This window comes from Schistocerca serialis, chromosome 8, assembly GCF_023864345.2.
Source record: "Schistocerca serialis cubense isolate TAMUIC-IGC-003099 chromosome 8, iqSchSeri2.2, whole genome shotgun sequence".
NCBI classification, from domain to species: Eukaryota; Metazoa; Arthropoda; class Insecta; order Orthoptera; family Acrididae; genus Schistocerca; species Schistocerca serialis.
Genome location: NC_064645.1, coordinates 557,804,777 through 557,823,563, shown reverse-complemented (window position 1 = coordinate 557,823,563; position 18,787 = coordinate 557,804,777). Strand labels below are relative to the sequence as shown.

The 18,787-nt window shown below is 42.7% G+C and overlaps 1 protein-coding gene across 1 annotated transcript in view; it reads left to right on the top strand.

Annotated features, from left to right (window-relative positions):
- The first annotated feature begins 228 nt into the window (after nucleotides 1-228).
- LOC126416663 (ATP-binding cassette subfamily G member 4-like) overlaps nucleotides 229-18,787 on the top strand; it is a 340,566-nt gene continuing 322,007 nt past the window's right edge. Inside the window, exon 1 of the mRNA XM_050084463.1 lies at nucleotides 229-1,144. Coding sequence (XP_049940420.1) covers nucleotides 1,003-1,144 — 142 coding nt within the window. The 5' untranslated portion in view covers nucleotides 229-1,002. The remainder of the gene's footprint in view (nucleotides 1,145-18,787) is intronic.

Genomic DNA, 18,787 nt, shown 5'->3' with positions numbered 1-18,787 from the left:
GTACCTTGGTACTTGTGACCACGCGCACGCGGACCCGGCCAGCACGTTGACGGCCGTGCGTCACCAGAGTTGGCCCGGGTCCGCGAGTAGCCGGCAGGTGAGGCGCCGCAGAAGAGCCGCACGCGCGTGCACCCACTCCCCCCCTCCTCCACCCCCTCCCCACCTCCTCCAGAGGGTCTGCGGCTGCAGCGGCCGCGAGGCTGCGCCCTCCAGTCGCCGTGTGGAGCGCATCGCGGGCGCCCGTCCAACACAGCTGCCAGCCGCACCGGCGCCACCACGAACCCGGGACCCGCATCCTGCAGTCGGCGATTTACCGTACCCACAAGCTGCAACCTATCGAAAATTGGACATTTGCAAGATCACTAAACTGTAGCAAACTTGGTTGTGGCAGTATTGAGGAACTGACAGGAAGTAGTACGCACACGCGACGTAGTATAACAGAGACTAAAGCATCTATTTCAGTTCAGTGTGTAGCTGTTTCCCCTGTACATCCCACAGCAAACTATATCGGCTTGTCAACTTCCGTGTGAAACGAGATAAAAATTTGTAAATTTCCTTTAAAACCTTCGCCCCTTGTCTATGAAGGTTTCGTCCTATAAAGTACGACTGATCGTGACGAAGAAATTAGCCTCTACAGTAGTAAATGGAATTTTGACGTAGCTACTTTGCAGCGACAGCTCACTATAGAGTACAACTGTTAGACCTTCGACGGTGTTTCTTAGAGACAGCGGCAGAGGAACGGCACCGTTGTCCACAGAGCGTGCAGTTCAGACCCCGCCTACCGTAACGGGCAGCGCCCTCCGGTTCACTTCCTGCGCTTGGCTCCCACTGCGAAGCTCTGTAGGCTCAGCAGACTGCTTGGCAACCCCCTGCCGAATTCACCCGCTGTTGCGAGCGAGGCATGCAGTAGCTGCGTCTGTGCCGGGTGCGCGCGTGCCAGTCAGAGGCGCAGCAGGAAGAAGGAGGGTTGGGACTGGCAGGAGTCGAGCGCGGACTGCCAGCATGGTGATGACGGAGGACGGCAAGCTGCCGCCGCTTCTGGTGCGCAAGGAGAGCCGCTTCACGCGCATGGCGAAGCGGCCGCGCGTCGACATCGAGTTCCACGATCTGTGCTTCTCCGTGCGCAGCGCGGGCGTCCGCTCCGGTGAGTAGCGAGTAGCGGCCGGCTCTGTCACGCAGCGCCGCTTCCGGCGCGTAGCACAGCAGCTACGCCCACGCAGCACGGCTTTCTGTTTAAAACTTCCGACGCAAACAGAGGGCTGTTATAAGTCACGAGGGATATCCCGTAAAATAACGCTCACTAATTTTTTCATACATATACTTTCTTATAATGTCTCTCTACAGTCCTTCAATATAGTCTCTGCTTCTCTATGACTCCCAATGTCTCGAAATCTCTATTATTCCATCCAGAACACCACTTTTTTTCATCTACATCTACATCCATACTCCGCAAGCCACCTGACGATTATGGCGGAGGTACTCAAAGCACCTCTCCCGGTTCTCCCTTCTATTCCAGTCTCGTATTGTTCGTGGAAAGAAAGATTGTCGGTATGCCTCTGTGTGGGCTCTAATCTACATCTTCATCTACATCTACATCTACATGATTACTCTGCAATTCACATTTAAGTGCTTGGCAGAGGGTTCATCGAACCACAGTCATACTATCTCTCTACCATTCCACTCCCGAACAGCGCGCGGGAAAAACGAACACCTAAACCTTTCTGTTCGAGCTCTGATTTCTCTTATTTTATTTTGATGATCATTCCTACCTATGTAAGTTGCATTCGGAAGAGAAAGTTGGTGACTGAAATTTCGTAAATAGATCTCGCCGCGACGAAAAACGTCTTTGCCTTAATGACTGCCATCCCAACTCGCGTATCATATCTGCCACACTCTCTCCCCTATTACGTGATAATACAAAACGAGCTGCCTTTTTTGCACCCTTTCGATGTCCTCCGTCAATCCCACCTGGTAAGGATCCCACACCGCGCAGCAATATCCCAACAGAGGACGAACGAGTGTAGTGTAAGCTGTCTCTTTAGTGGACTTGTTGCATCTTCTAAGTGTCCTGCCAATGAAACGCAACCTTTGGCTCGCCTTCCCCACAATATTATCTATGTGGTCTTTCCAACTGAAGTTGTTCGCAATTTTAACACCCAGGTACTTAGTTCAATTGACAGCCTTGAGAATTGTACTATTTATCGAGTAATCGAATTCCAACGGATTTTTTTTTAACTCATGTGGATCACCTTACACTTTTAGTTATTTAGCGTCAACTGCCACCTGCCACACCATACAGCAATCTTTTCTAAATCGCTTTGCAACTGATACGGGCCTTCGGATGACCTTACTAGACGGTGAATTACAGCATCATCTGCGAACAACCTAAGAGAACTAAAATCTCTCTGGTTTGTCCTCGTGGTCTCTTCGCGAGATATAGTAGGAGGGAGCAATATACTGCTTGACTCCTCGGTGAAGGTATGTTCTCGAAACTTCAACAAAAGCCCGTACCGAGCTACTCAGCGTCTCTTCTGCAAAGTCTTCCACTGCAGTTTATCTATCATCTCCGCAACGCTTTCGCGATTACTAAATGATCCCGTAACGAAGCGCGCTGCTCTCCGTTGGATTTCCTCTATCTCTTCTATCAACCCAGTCTGGTACGGATCCCACACTGGTGAGCAATATTCAAGCGTGGGCGAACAAGTGTATTGTAACCTACTTCCTTTGTTTTCGGATTGCATTTCCTTAGGATTCTTCCAATGAATCTCAGTCTGACATCTGCTTTACCGACTATCAACTTTATATGATCATTCCATTTTAAATCACTCCTAATGCCTACTCCCAGATAATTTATGGAATTAACTGTTTCCAGTTGCTGACCTGCTATATTTTAGCTAAATGATAAAGGATCTTTCTTTCTATGTATTCGCAGCACATTACACTTGTCTACATTGAGATTCAATTGCCATTCCCTGCACAATGCGTCAATTCGCTGCAGATCCTCCTGCATTTCAGTACAATTTTCCATTGTTACAACCTCTCGTTATACCACAGCATCATCCGCAAAAAGCCTCAGTGAACTTCCGATGTTATCCACAAGGTCATTTATGTATATTGTGAATAGCAACGGTCCTACGACACTCGCCTGCAGCACACTTGAAATCACTCTTACTTCGGAAGACTTCTCTCCATTGAGAATGACATGCTGCGTTTTGTTACCTAGGAACTCTTCGATCCAATCACACAATTGGTCTGATAGTCCATATGCTCTTACTTTGTTCATTAAACGACTGTGGAGAACTGTATCGAACGCCTTGCGGAAGTCAAGAAACACGGCATCTACCTGGCACCCCGTGTCTATGGGCCTCTGAGTCTCGTGGACGAATAGCGCGAGCTGTGTTTCACACGATCGTCTTTTCCGAAACCCATGCTGATTCCTACAAAGTAGATTTCTAGTCTCCAGAAAAGTCATTATACTCGAACATAATACGTGTTCCAAAATTCTGAATTCTGTTGAATGGCTCGGGTAAATGTGGTACAAAGCTCTTCCAGAGATAGATACGACGTCCACACATAGGTTTTTCAACTTCGGGAACAAATCTAAGTCTAGTGTGCTCTTTTCTGTTCTGTAGGAAGGATGCGGCAACACTTCCTATTCTTATTCGCGCAGTTTTTGGGCTACTACATTGCTGAGAAGCGGCCAATCATTATCGTGGAGAATGCCGCAGCCTCGAGCAACTGAGGACGCAAAAAATGGTTCAAATGGCTCTGAGCACTATGGGACTCAACATATTAGGTCATAAGTCCCCTAGAACTCAGAACTACTTAAACCTAACTAATCTAAGGACATCACACACACCCATGCCCGAGGCAGGATTCGAACCTGCGATCGTAGCGGTCCCGCAGTTCCGGACTGCAGCGTCAGAACCGCACGGCCACCGCGGCCGGCAACTGAGGTCGCGTTTTGTGTACTTTTCTGCTTACATTTTGCATGAAGTTACGATAATACGCTGCTGCAACACTAGTTCCACACGGGACTCTATTTGTCATGATGATCCCTTGGTGATCATAAGCACCATCATTTGCTTGAGCTTTGATTGAGCGCATCTCCACTCATTGGACTGTGATCTCAAAGCCGATTGAAAGTCTCTAATCCACGTTTCATCAGTAGTGACAATTCGACACTACAAACCTTGACCTGCAGTGTCGAATCGTTGTTTGAGTAACGTTGCAGTGTGCAGACGTTTCAGCTTCCCTTCGGCACTCAAGGAATGTTGGAACCATCTTGCAGAAATTTCTCTCTTCCTCAAATCATTTGTCAGAATACGGAATACTGACGTTGGAGGAATTCCCGTGACTTCAGAGTTCCTCACAAGTCGCACAGCGTACATCTCCAAGAGCATCAGCCACGAGTTTCACACATCATCTGCTGATGTTTTTGGCCTTGCAGGAATTGGATTATCGGTTATACTCGTACGACTACCACGAAAACAATTCACCCAACGTGAAACTGCACTATGGTCCACTGTAAACTCACCACAAACTTCGCTTAATGCATTGTGAATTCTGTCGGGTTTTTGATGCGTAAGATTTTGATCTTGTATGACCTCTGATCTTCAACAGTCACAGTACCCGAGACCTACTCTTCAACTTTATGTTATAGAACAAAACGAAAAAACGAAGAAACACGCGCTTCTTCCTCAATCTCGCAACTACATCTGACGTAATTTTCATTGTTGTTGCGTCAAACAATTCACAGTAGTACCAACCTGTGTATTATTTATGATATGTCCCTCGTAAACATGTGTTTCTGCGTATCTGTCTGCGGCATCGCAGCCCCAAACGAAAGGTTCTTTGTTAATCCAGGTCTTTTTTTTTAATTTGAAAACTGGTTTAATCGGGATGGTTCTTAGCTGTGCTCCAAAAATGTCTGTTGCACCTTTTAAATTTCATCAGCGAAATGAAGTAAAAAAGTTTTCCGCCAGCGCTCTCTCTTGTTATACGCTACGTAATATGGAAGACGTACATCAAGTGACGTAGTAGAGCTTAAAAAAATCTAAAATCCAAATGTGAGTCCGCGAGAACAAATGTTTATTTTTTACGCTTGAGCAACATTGATATATACATTTTGAAGTCGCCCGTTTCAGCTCGCACAAAAGAGAAAAAAGGTCATTGTGACTCCAAGATCAACATATGCTCTCGCAGACTTCTTTGTAGTTCTTTTTGAGGTCTACAATTCAGTACTGATTTTGCCCTGATAGTTTAGGTAACCTATTACAGGAGAACGCAATGGCAGCCTACTTTCTTCCGACTTTATTTAGAATTATCGCCACTGCTTATTGCCTGTTACCTAACTTGCTGGAGCGATTCTAGGCGCTTCAGTCGGGAACCATGCGACTGCTACGGTCGTAGGTTCGAATCCTGCCTCGGGCATCGATTTGTGTGATGTCCTTAGGTTAGTTAGGTTTAAGTAGTTCTAAGTTCAAGGGGACTGATGACCTCAGATGTTAAGTCCCATAGTGCTCAGAGCCATTTGAACCATTTTGTTACCTAAATTATCTAAATATATACCAAAACGTAGTCAATTAATATGTGTGTGAATTAAAAAAAGAAACACGTAAATCGCGTAAGTGAGGAAGAACGGACGTCACAATTTCGTGTTTCGCCCTCGAAAGTATTTGTGTATGAGCACAGTGTGTCGATCGTACCGTGTCTACAAGTTAAATATAAAGTTTAAAAAGCATGAAATAAAACTTAAATTAAAAATTGAAGAAAACCCCGACACAAGAAACATCTAAAAATTTAAAAAAAGATATGTATTGCCTCTTTAAGTTTAATATAATTAGTGATATTTTGATTCAAACGTCGTCGCGTCAAGGGACCGCTAAGTAAATGAAATAAAAACATAGTGCATCTCAAAATGATAAAGCATGAAATTTAAACACAAGTAAGATACACAGGTAACGTGGGTAAATATCGCAACAACAATATCAAATCGTTGAATCAAGTCGTAATTAATTTGCTACGAAAAATTCGCAGTACAGCACAACCATCAGACCCGTTCGGGTCACCACAGTTGCGTCACCTCACGCCCCGCGCACCGAACACAGCACACCGCGCGACTCGCACTCACGTTTTAACGAAGCTATCATCAGATCACTGCAGGACGTAGGATCGTAAGGTAGATTAATGCATGAAACGCCCTTTTTTCACATGATATCTTGCGAATCATGGATGAAGGGTATCAGACGGATGCCATATTCCTTGACTTCCGGAAAGCGTTTGACTCGGTGCCCCACTGCAGACTCCTAACTAAGGTACGAGCATATGGGATTGGTTCCCAAGTATGTGAGTGGATCGAAGACTTCTTAAGTAATAGAACCCAGTACGTTGTCCTCGATGGTGAGTGTTCATCGGAGGTGAGGATATCATCTGGAGTGCCCCAGGGAAGTGTGGTAGGCCCGCAGTTGTTTTCTGTCTACATAAATGATCTTTTGGATAGGGTGGATAGCAATGTGCGGCTGTTTGCTGACGATGCTGTGGTGTGCGGGAAGGTGTCGTCGTTGAGTGACTGTAGGAGGATACAAGGTGACTTGGACAGGATTTGTGATTGGTGTAAAGAATGGCAGCTAACTCTAAATATAGATAAATGTAAATTAATGCAGATGTATAGGAAAAAGAATCCTGTAATGTTTGAATACTCCATTAGTAGTGTAGCGCTTGACACAGTCACGTCGATTAAATATTTGGGCGTAACACTGCAGAGCGATATGAAGTGGGACAAGCATGTAATGGCAATTGTGGGGAAGGCGGATAGTCGTCTTCGGTTCATTTGTAGAATTTTGGGAAGATGTGGTTCATCTGTAAAGGAGACCGCTTATAAAACAATAATGCGACCTATTCTTGAGTACTGGTCGAGCGTTTGGGATTCCTATCAGGTCGGATTGAGGGAGGACATAGAAGCAATTCAGAGGCGGGCTGCTAGATTTGTTACTGGTAGGTTTGATCATCACGCGAGTGTTACGGAAATGCTTCGGGAACTCGGGTGGGAGTCTCTAGAGGAAAGGAGGCGTTCTTTTAGTGAATCACTACTGAGGAAATTTAGAGAACCAGCATTTGTGGCAGACTGCAGTACGATTTTACTGTCGCCAACTTATATTTCGCGGAGAGACTACAAAGATAAGATAAGAGAGATTAGGGCTCGTACAGAGGCATATGGGCAGTCATTTTTTCCTTCTTCTGTTCGGGAGTGGAACAGGGAGGGAAGATGCTAGTTGTGGTACGAGGTACCCTCCGCCACGCACCGTATGGTGGATTGCGGAGTATGTATGTAGATGTAGAAACTAAATTCGTACGTAATTATATTAAATAAGATAGAGAATAAAGACGTAAATCTATTCTTCAACAATGTTAGGCTAATTAAAGTCGCATTAATTCTCATATTTTGCACAATAAGTACTAATAACATCGCTAGTTATTTTGAGGTGTGGTTGCGTGACGCGTAGGACTGGAAGAGGTAACGCCAAACAGAAGAGCCTTATAACTAGCGATAATGAAACTATGCCGTTGTAGAAACGATAGCTGCTTTCTATGTCATTTATTCCGTTTTGAGTGACTTCGTGCAGTGCCCTTCACGACTTGGACCGGGAAGGTGAGTCAAAATTGGTTCAAATGGTTCAAATGGCTCTGAGCACTATGGGACTCAACTGCTGAGGTCATTAGTCCCCTAGAACTTAGAACTAGTTAAACCTAACTAACCTAAGGACATCACAAACATCCATGCCCGAGGCAGGATTCGAACCTGCGACCGTAGCGGTCTTGCGGTTCCAGACTGCAGCGCCTTTAACCGCACGGCCACTTCGGCCGGCGAGTCAAAATTAATTTGTGGTTCATGGGTGCAAGGATGAATGACATAGATATTACTGTCAGTGGTGTTGTGCAACAGCTGAGACCGCTGATATTGAGCAAATATCGATAATTAGCGATGTTGTTGAAGAGTACTTTCTTCTCTATATTTTATTTTGACTTGAAAATTGATCTCTCATATTTACGACTGTTAAGAATGAACAAAAGTTACGTGAAGTTGTGTATTTACAAGTCGAAGCCTAGAGAAGTCACACTTCAAAAACGATGCAACTGAGAATTTAAAAAAAGGAAACTATGAACAAAAGTTACTTCAAAATGATTTTAAAGAATAAAGGTTCCTTTTCGAGCTGTTACTTCAATCAGAGCAATGTGCAATGTTGACTCCCGTCATTGTATAGTGGCAACTGGCCGCTTAAGTTATTGAAATTTTCATATCATAAAGTGATACGCCTAATTAAAATACGGCACGATCGCAGTTCGTTTCGTAAGAATGCAGGTTCTTTGTGATAAATAAGAAAAAGTTTAACGATAGCGCACGACTGGTACACAAAAGTATTTAGCCGCTAAGCAAACCGGTCCCAATTTTTAAAACGGTCGATAAACGAAATTTTTTTTTTAATAGACGTTTTCAAACTGAGAATCAGATGCCATTACTATTAACTTACATGTGAACAGTCGGGCACCAACAGAAAGAATAAGACAGCGTAGTTAATAAAACAAACGATTGGCGCTTAAGAAAAGACAATTAATACTGAGTCTTCAAAACGCAGTGATTTATTGTCGCTGAATTCTCTTTCTACATACAGTTTTATTCGCATCATTTGTCTTGCATGAAGACAATCCGGACTTTTATAACTGCGTAGGCTTCCGCGGCCAGAGCCGGCCGAGCGGTTCTAGGCGCTACAGTCTGGAACCCCGCGACTGCTACGGTCGCAGGTTCGAATCCTGCATCGGGCATGGATGTGTGTGATGTCCTTAGGTTAGTTAGGTTTAAGTAGTTCTAAGTTCTAGGGAACTGATTGCCTCAGAAGTTAAGTCCCATAGTGGTCAGAGCCATTTGAACCATTTTTTTGCTTCCGCGGCCAGGGCCAGTCGACATAAAAGTTTTCTGGGTATGGTACCGCGTCATAATGTACAAAACTACTGCTGCTGGAGGAAAACCAACGTTTCGGCCACCGTTGCAGCGGCCTTCTTCTGGGTCTACACGTTTTTTTTTTCCTTTTTCAAATTCTGTTTAGAATCTGATAGGGCTCTCATCGGGCCCTAAATCTTCAATGGCACGTCTGGCGTATCTACAGCGGTAACTAAGCCTTTTCACTAGTTTTCGATTCTAGAAAACTTTCTCTCACAATTAGTTTTATACTGTCAATATTTTAATGTTACATCTGTGATCTATGAATCAGCAACTTGATGCTACTACGGCTCAGTTCAAACGATCAGAGCGTAATTATGCTTGCACTGCGGTTGGCTCTCTGAGCCTGTTCAAACGTCGAGGTGCTATGTAATGTAGTCAAGATTATAGGAAAGCAGATTCATATGGCATGACTGCGCCCTTCAAGAGAGTTATTGAGCCGCCCATTTGCGAATTCTTTCAACTGGACGCCTCTTCGACGAATTACGTGCCCCTAATCTAATCTACCGTACCAGGGAAATAGTTTAAGGCGCAATACGAGCCACGTAGTGTTCCCGACATATCTTCACATCATTGGAAGATGAAGGCCAGCGTAAAGACAGACTTATAAATTCGATCCCCCGACCTCGCGGTCTCCAGACTCACACTTCACCACTAGACCCCCAAGCCGCACTATGAACGTATAGTTGTGTGTAGAAGTTAGTTTGATTTGTTATTTAGTTTTCTAATGGATTACTGTCTCCCTTTTCCTTCTTTTTAAACACATCATCTCGTGGTGACTATGTAATAAGTCGAAACTTGCAGTTATAATATTCGTGTGATCCCAGACTGAATTTTTTAAAATTAATAAATTATCATTCAAGATCCTTTGAACAAAGTCTAATGAATTACGACTGTATTTACTTGCGTCATTTTGCTTGTTAGTTCAAGGAATCGGAGCGAGGTACAATTCACAATTTTGAATCCTTCATATAGTGCTCTCTCATTATGTTTCTTGTGTTTCACATGCTCCAACAAATAATGCAGGATGTCATCTTCAACAGTAAAGTAATTTGAAGAGATAATTATCATCAACAGATGTTTCACTTTGTTGACAACCGTGTGGACTTCTATTAAGCTTCTGATGGGGACAATTTATTGCCGTTTAACACCAGATTTAAGAAACAATTGGGTATGAGGTAAGCGCTGTTGGCTAGCACAGTCCCGTATTCATTCGATTTTAGTGTCTTTGTTACATGATGATCATTCTTCTTGTACCTTAAAAGCAAGCCGCCTGTAGTAGTCTCAGTGCGAGACAGGTATTACGGTAGGTGCGAGTAGTTGCACCTGCTTGGCAACCTGGCCAGCGCGCTCATTGCCTCTTATGCGTACATGATCCGGTATTCAGCCCCTCTCCTTTTTGTACTCTGCAAACCACCTTACGGTGAGTGGCAGAAGGTACTTTTACTACCATCGGTACGTCCTTTCCCTCTCCATACGCGAATGTTCGTGGAAAGACCGATTCTCGATAAATTTTCGTATGACCTTCAATGTCTCTGATTTCCTCCACGTGATCGCTTCACGAGACTTACACAGAAGGACGTAATGTGTCGCCCGTCTGTTCCCGGAGCGCAAGCTCTCTGAATGCCAACAGGGAACCTCTGCGGGATGTACATCGCCTCTATTGAAGCCTCTGCCACTGGACTTTGTTCTACTCGCGGCGCCTAAACGCTCCCGTGAGGAAACTCGCCGTCCTTCGCTTGATCTCTTTCTGTGCTATTAACCCATCCTGCTAAGGATCACAGACTTATGAGCAATCCATGCTAATATTATAAACGCGAAAGTAACCCTATCTGATACGTTTTCGTGACCAAACGTATGAAGTGATTTGACGAAATTTGATACGGGAATAGATTGAAATCTGACGAAGAACTTGGACTACTTTAGAAACTAAATAAATAAATAATTAGGCCCATAAGACGGTGAAGTAGAGAATGGAACCATTATTTTGACATCAGTGGACGTAAACCATGTTTAAAAAATCCGGATAAGTACTAATAGGACTTGCGCACTTTGGATTTCGTACAATCTTCCTTATGGGGTTGGGTTGATTTGGGGGAAGAAACCAAACAGCGAGAACATCGGTCTCATCGGATTAGGGAAGGGTCGAGAAGGAAGTCGGCCGTGCCTTGTCAGAGGAACCATCCGGTATTTGCTGAAACAATTTACGAAAATCACGAAAAACCTAAATCAGGATGGCCGGACGCGAGATTGAACCGTCGTCCTCCCGAATGCGGGTCCAGTGTGCTAACCACTGCGCAACCTCGCTCGGTCTTCATTTTGTATACAGACAGGTCATCTATCCCGGAAATCAAGAATGACGACGACTTTTGCCGGTTATTTATATCGATACTGGCTAGTTAAAGGTCCTGGGAATTCCAAGACTTTCGAAAATGCTTTAAGTTTAAGTTCTAAGTGTGCATTTTGTATAATTTCGCATTTGCTATTGTAATTTTTCATTTATTTGGTTAATTATGGGGTTATATTAACATGATATGATAACTAGCAACTGCAATGAAGTCGCATATTTTGATGCTCGCAAACTCACACATTACAACCCACAGGGTACTTGCTATGCACCTGGAATGATGAAATTTGGCAAGACGCAATGTTCCACTGTACAAGTGAACGAAAAATCCGAAAATTGTTAATTACACCGCTAATGAGTTGTTGACCTTAGTGTATGATATAAATACGATCTTGTTATGTTTACCTGATTCTGAGAAAAATAAGTCTTAAGAGACGGACAGACAATCTGTAACAAATGACAAAACATTTTTCTCGTGTGATATGATTACAAATTAACAATTTTAGGACAACAAATTGATCCTTTAAGGGTTCCGTTTTTACCAAACGAGACACAGAATCACAAAATTATTAATTTTTTTGTATTATGATTAACAGTGACGCTGCTTGTGCGTACAGAGCATAGAAGTAACAGACGGACACATGTGGGCAGCTGACGTTATTTAATGCACAAATATTATAAAATTTGCGCTGTACCGAACCAGAAATTATTTATTTTCTTTCTTCGTCAGTTTAAAAGATATTTAATAATTTTGAAAAGTCTATATTGTAGAATATTGCCTGTAGATAGAATTAATGACGCTGAACAAGTCACTTCATACCCTATAGACTTTTTTAACACTTTGAAATTCTCGTGAGTGCCATCTCATAAACAGGTTGAAGGTTGGTGCTCCGGTCCTCTTCATGTGAAATCTTGACGCTACCAGATTGTGTAACTGTTCGCACCAACAAATTACATGCTTGGGCTGATATATTATTAGGGCTATTATAATTGTGGCATAGGTAAAGGGAAGAGATTTTTGGTTCAAATTATACCGAAGGATTTGCCTTTCAATTTAAAAAGATTGCAGTACCCCCTAAAAATTGCTTTTGGAATAAAACTCAATGGCAAACACTCAAAGTTGCGAGTGTGCAATTAGAAAAACCATGTGTTTCTCATGGATAATCCTATGTTGTGTACTCCTGTGTATCGAATTCACAAAATCTTTGGGTACTTGCAAAAGAAAGCAACACCAAAAATGTTGTGTACAGAATTGTGGCAAGATTATGCAATGGTCTTTAAGAAAGAAAACGTGTAGTTTTTAATATTTTTTAAACTAAGATTCGACGTACGCCAAAAAGAGACACATTCATTACGTACCTATATAAAGGCATTACATGCGTTAATAGTACAAACATTCACATCCACATCACTATACACACATCTATTTATAAATAACTAGCTTACTTACTCACCATCCCTCTTCATAACAAAAGTACTGATATGGGACCGCAGTCGCAGGTAACAGTTGGTACTCAATATTTTTTTAAAGCAGGTAGCGTGGTCTCTTTCCGACAATGCCAGCAAACCAAATTAGGGCCTGATATGAATATTACAAAACTACGACTGTCTCTGCATTCTGTTCCAGACAACACTGAACAAGTGATGCTCTTAACATGCTGACTTTATCTTTGACTATTTCAGATAAACTACGTAACACGTTTGCACAGGTGCAAAACTTCCAGGGAGAGAGGGGAAAAAAATACATATCTCGTTATGCTATAAATTATTTCGTCTTCCAATCTGAGAATGAATTCCAGTATATAAAATTGCTGTCATTTATAAAGAATAAAAGAAAAACTTTACCGAGAAATACGTTTACCTTATTGCTCATTGAGCATAATACCTGGCAATTGGCCCTAAATAATGAAAAGTGTGAGGTCATCCACATGAGTGGGAAAAGGAATCCGTTAAACGTCGGCTGCACGGTAAATCAGTGTAATCTAAAGGCCGTAAATTCAACTAAATATCTAGGAATTACAATTAGGAACAATTTAAATTGTAAAGAACACACAGAAATGTTGTGGGGAAGGCAAACCAAAGACTGCGTTTTATTGGCAGAACACTTAGAAAATGTAACAGATCTACTAAAGAGACTGCCTACACTACGCTTGCCCGTCCTCTTTTGGAATAATGCTGCGCAATCTGCGATGCTTATCAGATAGGATTAACAGAGTACATCGAGAAAGTCCAAAGAAGAGCAGCACGTTTTGTATTATCGCGAAATAGGGAAGAGAGTGTCACGGACTTGATACAGGGTTTGGGGTGGACACCATTAAAACGAAGGCGTTTTTCGTTACGGCGGAATCTTCTCACGAAATTTCAGTCACCAACTTCCTCTTCCGAATGCGAAATTATTTAGTTGACGCCAACCTACATAGGAGAAATGATCATCATAATAAAATAAGGGAAATCAGAGCTCGCACGGAAAGATATGGGTGTTAGTTTTTTCCGCGTCCTGTTCGAGAGTGAAATAATCGAGAATTATTTTGAAGGTGCTTCGACGAACCCCCTGCCAGGTACTTAAGTGTGATTTGCAGAGTATCCATGTAGATGTAATTACGAGTTGTCTTTAGCCCACGGTAAAACACTCCAAATGGCTCTTTCAGTACAGTAGATACTGTCTCTCAGAATATTTTTGTGATCTTCAGATAAATACCTTCTTTTTGTTCGGAATTCCCAAAAGTAAACATGGTTTCGCCACCACAAAGTTAGGAATTCTCCGAATTTCACTGAAAGCATAGTTGTTACAGTAATAATGACTGGAACTCCCACAGGAAAGATTTTGTACTACACTGGAAAATTTTTGTGGCAGCAGCATGCTAAATTGCAGCGATTTAGAGCTGACGAATGTGCCTGTAGTTTGGTGCAACGTCTGTATTATTTATGGAGAACACTTGAGGAAATTGTTCACACCTCTGTTGCGTCATTTAGCTTTTAATACTGTCAAGGCTGCGCTTAACTCAACATCTGTTCTCCCATTCCTTAGCACAGATTCAACACACAATAGCGTCTCATTTTGGTACAGTATCCTACGGTTTTAAAATTTCAACAATAAATTTCCTCTACGCGTGCAGGATTTCAACCAGGATCCACAGAGCAACCATAACTGAATTACCGCGATAACACAGCGCGGTGCGTCGAACTGGATACGTACACTTTATTGACGTAAGTGTTTAATTGTTATTCAAACGAAGGAAGGAGGGAAGATTAGCGTTTAACGTCTCTTCGACGACGAGCTCATTGGTACCGGACTCTGATAGGAAACCGGCCTTGCGTTTTAAAGGAACCATCCCGGCATTCTCGATTAAGCGAGTGAGAAGATTCATGTAAAACTTAAACTGTGTGGCCGGTCAGTGATTTGAACCTCCGACCACCTGTACACGAGTCCAGTGTGCTAACCAATACGCCATCTTACTCGGTTTGCTGTTCGAGAGAAATTAATCCATTCTTGGTGCTTCGTTGGACTTTCTAATCACTGAACACAAATGTAAAAGGCGTTACTTCACGTAGAAAGGGAAATGTGTCCTCCAGGAATGTTTAGGAAATCAAATGAAGACTATTGTCTATGAGTAGCACGTAACTGCAGACACAGAGGACGTAACAAATGTAAACTTAGAGGTACTGTCGGGCAGATACCTAGAAACTGAAGATTGTAACGGCTACGCGCACTCGGTGTGTTTGCCTTTCTAAGATTTTATGACGGCTGTACAACGGAACCGGTTGAAATAAATTGTGACCAGGACTGTGAATTCTGCAGTTTATTTAACTTCTACATCTACGCAACGTCTACAGTCTGCAGGCCACCTTACGATGTGTAGTGGAAGGTAGTTTGTGTACCAATATCACTTCTCACTTTTCATATTCTAGTCGCGTATGAGTCGCGGGAAGAATAATTGCCGGTAAGCCTCCGTGTGGACTAAAATTTTATCTTCATGGTCTTTTCGCGGGCTACACATAGGAGGAAGCAATATATTGGTTGACTCTTCTGAACTTTAACGTGACGCAGAACGCCTCTCTTGCACCATCTCCCGATGGAGTTGGCCGAGCATCTCCGTGACGCTTTCGCGCTTACTAAATCAGCCTGTAACGAAACGCGCTGCTCTTCTTTGGATCTTCTCTATTTCCTCTGTCAGTCCTATCTGGTGCGATTCCCATACTGAAGAGCAGTATTCAAGTATTGGTCGAACGAGTGTTTTGTAAGACACATTCTTTGTTGATGGACTACATTTCCTGAAGATTCTTCTGATGAATCTCAGTGTAGCATCTGCCTCACTCGCGATTAATTTTATGTGATCGTTCCACTGCAAATCTCTCCGTACACGTATTTTATGGAAGTAATTGTTTCCAGTGACTGTTCTGCAACTTTGTAACCGTACAATAAAGCGCCTTTCGTCTATGTATTTACAATACGTTACATTTGTTTATATTGAATAGCAATTACAACTCCCTGTACCAAACCTCAGAGCTGCGCAGATCTTCCTGCATTTCGCTGCAATTTCCTAGCTTTGCGACTTCTCTGTATACAACATTCGCGAAAAGTCTCATTAAATTTTCGAGATTATCCACTGAAGAATAACGGTCGTATAACACACCCTTTGGGCTACGCCCGAAGTTACTTTTTCGTCTGAAGACACCTCCCCGTCCGGAAAAACTTGCTGTGTTCTATTTGTTAGAAACTCTTCAATTCTGTCATACAGTTATTATGATATTCCATACGCTGGTATTTTATTCATTGGGCGATAGTGCGAAACTGTGCCGAATGCCTTTGGGAAGTCAGGGGACGAGGTATATACCTGGGTGCCTGTACCTACTGCCTTCTGTGTCTCATGGACGAACAGAGCGAGCTGGGTTTCACACAATCATTGTTTTCGGAACTGACATGGATTCCTGCAGAAAGCTACAGTTTTCCGCGTCTATTGGACACCCCTTTTTTTCGACCTTTTCTATTTTAATTTTTGTTTTATTTCACTTTTTAGATGAGGAAGGCGGGGAAATGTGGAATAAAACTGCTATCCAAAAAACGCGAGAAGACTGCTGAGATGGAATGCGCAAATATACTGTGCGGTAACACCTCCCACATTAGAACGATACCGAATTCTTTATCCGCGAGTTGTTTTTGTTCAGTCTTTAGGGGTAGTTTTCCTTTGTTATTAATTCTAAACGGCTGCAAGACGACTACCAGTTGTTCATTAAGTAAACCAGGAAACTGCGATGCACGCAAACAGGATGGACGTTATGAGCGGCCAGTGTTTTGACCTCCCCGCACGAACGGACGATATGACTGGCAAAGAGTTCCGCGTCGCCCGCCGGGAATACAGTAAGCATGTTTTCGACCTTGCCTGCCTAAGGTCGCCACCGGAACCTAACGGCGTTCCGTCTCTCTCTGCACACGCTCCGCGCTGCAGCCACTTTCTTCAACCTTAGCACATGATTACAGTTTCACGATTCATCATCGTCTAAAAGTTTCGTCTTGCTGGTTCTTCTCTGTCTCCTACTTTTTCCGTCAATTGACTGCGATAACGATGTTTCATTCTATTAATCACAGAGTGTACTAGTTGCCCATGTCTGTATCATCAGTTTGTACCTAGAATCTTTACCTCAAAATGTTATGTATGAGCTTCCACGACAAAGTGTCAAAACAGTTTTGTTTGCTCCTTCCTATGGCGGGAAACGACGCCCTTTTCGCATTATTTTCTATCGCACAGGCAGGTAATCAGAGGTAAGAGACAGGGAGCGAAAAATTATTTGCGACTTGTACAGAAACCAAACTGCATTCGCCACGTGGTCTGAGGCGCCTTGTCACGGTCCGCGCGGCTCCCTCCGTCGGAGGTTCGAGTCCTCCCTCGGGTATGGGTGTGCGTTGTCCTTAGTGTAAGTTAGTTTAAGTTAGGTTAAGTACCGCGTAAGCTTAGGGACCGATGACCTCAGCAGTTTGGTCCCATAAGACCTTGGCACAAATTTCCAGTTTTCCAAACTGCATTCGTAAGAGTCGAAGGACAGGACAGGGAAGCAGTGATTCCGAAGGGAGTGAGCCATGTTTGTAGTACGTATCCAATGTTTTCAGTCTGTACGATTGACAAGCAGTAAAGGAAACGAAGGTGAAATTTGGAAAGGAATGTTCAGTGATAGGAAAAAAGCCTTTGAGGTTTGTCAATCACATTGTATAAAGGGCGATAAAAAAAACTTTTCGTTGGAGGGTGTTGATGCAATGTATGTAGAACGTAGCGGGACTATGATGCGGGTATACAAGCATCGACATATAGGCAAGGTATAAGTGTGGCATTCGTCTCTTTCCGACGTCCGTGCGGTAAATGCGGAAACGTGGTCTACGGCGACGTTAAGGGGAGACGGAAGGCAACTTTTACCCCTATTCTGCCAATGCTATTTTACCCTTTGAATAGGTACACTTTTCAAAAGAACTATAAGTGATAAAACAATGAAATTTTTACTGCATATATATAACATGTATACCTCAATTTGAAAGTAAAATGAACATAATACCTCTTATGGTTTTGAAGAAAAAAATGTATTCTTTCACTAGTAAAATTTAACTTTTTTGTACATTAATTATTATAAAACAGTTTCTGATTCTTTCCTGGTGCTCAATTTACTTGTAATAACCTATTACCATCTGCAGCACAAATTGAGCAAATTTCATGTTTCTAACCACATTAGTTTATCAAATAATGGCACCTGAAATTAAAAAAAAAATGTAGTTTTGAGAAAAATCCATTTAAAGTTTAATATTGCAATTCTAGCATAGTAATTGATGAGAATTACTTACCACAAATATTTTCCTCCACCATACCGAGCATCATCTGAATGATACTGATCTCCTTTTCTTCTCGTGGTCCCTCTTCTTTTCTGTCTGGCTTCTTTTGTGCATTTTAAATTAGCAATATCTGCTTTGCGGATTCTCTCTTTACCTATTTGCACCAAGGATTTTGCAGTATTTCCACTAGATTTTATGTTCAATAATTCCAAAACATCCAATTTTCTAATTACACCATCACTGAAGCATAAAATAGCACCTTAAGCACCAAATTTTAGGGTTGTAAGCTGAACAAATACAGTTTCCGTAATCCGTTCCAAATGACAGAATTCACATATTCATTTAAATTTTAGGTTTTCCCATGAAGAGATTTGTTCAACAAGGTATCTTTCCACCGGCGGCCGAACCGCACCATAACCCTGAAAGAGTGGCTCGGTGTGGGGTGGCGGAGGGGTGAAGTGGGTTTCTAGGCTCCCGGTTAACATACAATACAATCAATTATATGTGCAAACGATGGCTAGCAAAAACCCACACCAAAATAAGGGAGGTCGTGGTTTAAGTTCGCTTTGATGACGAAGCCATTTATGACCGAAGATCTGATTAGGAATGAGGAAATTGTCCATGTCGT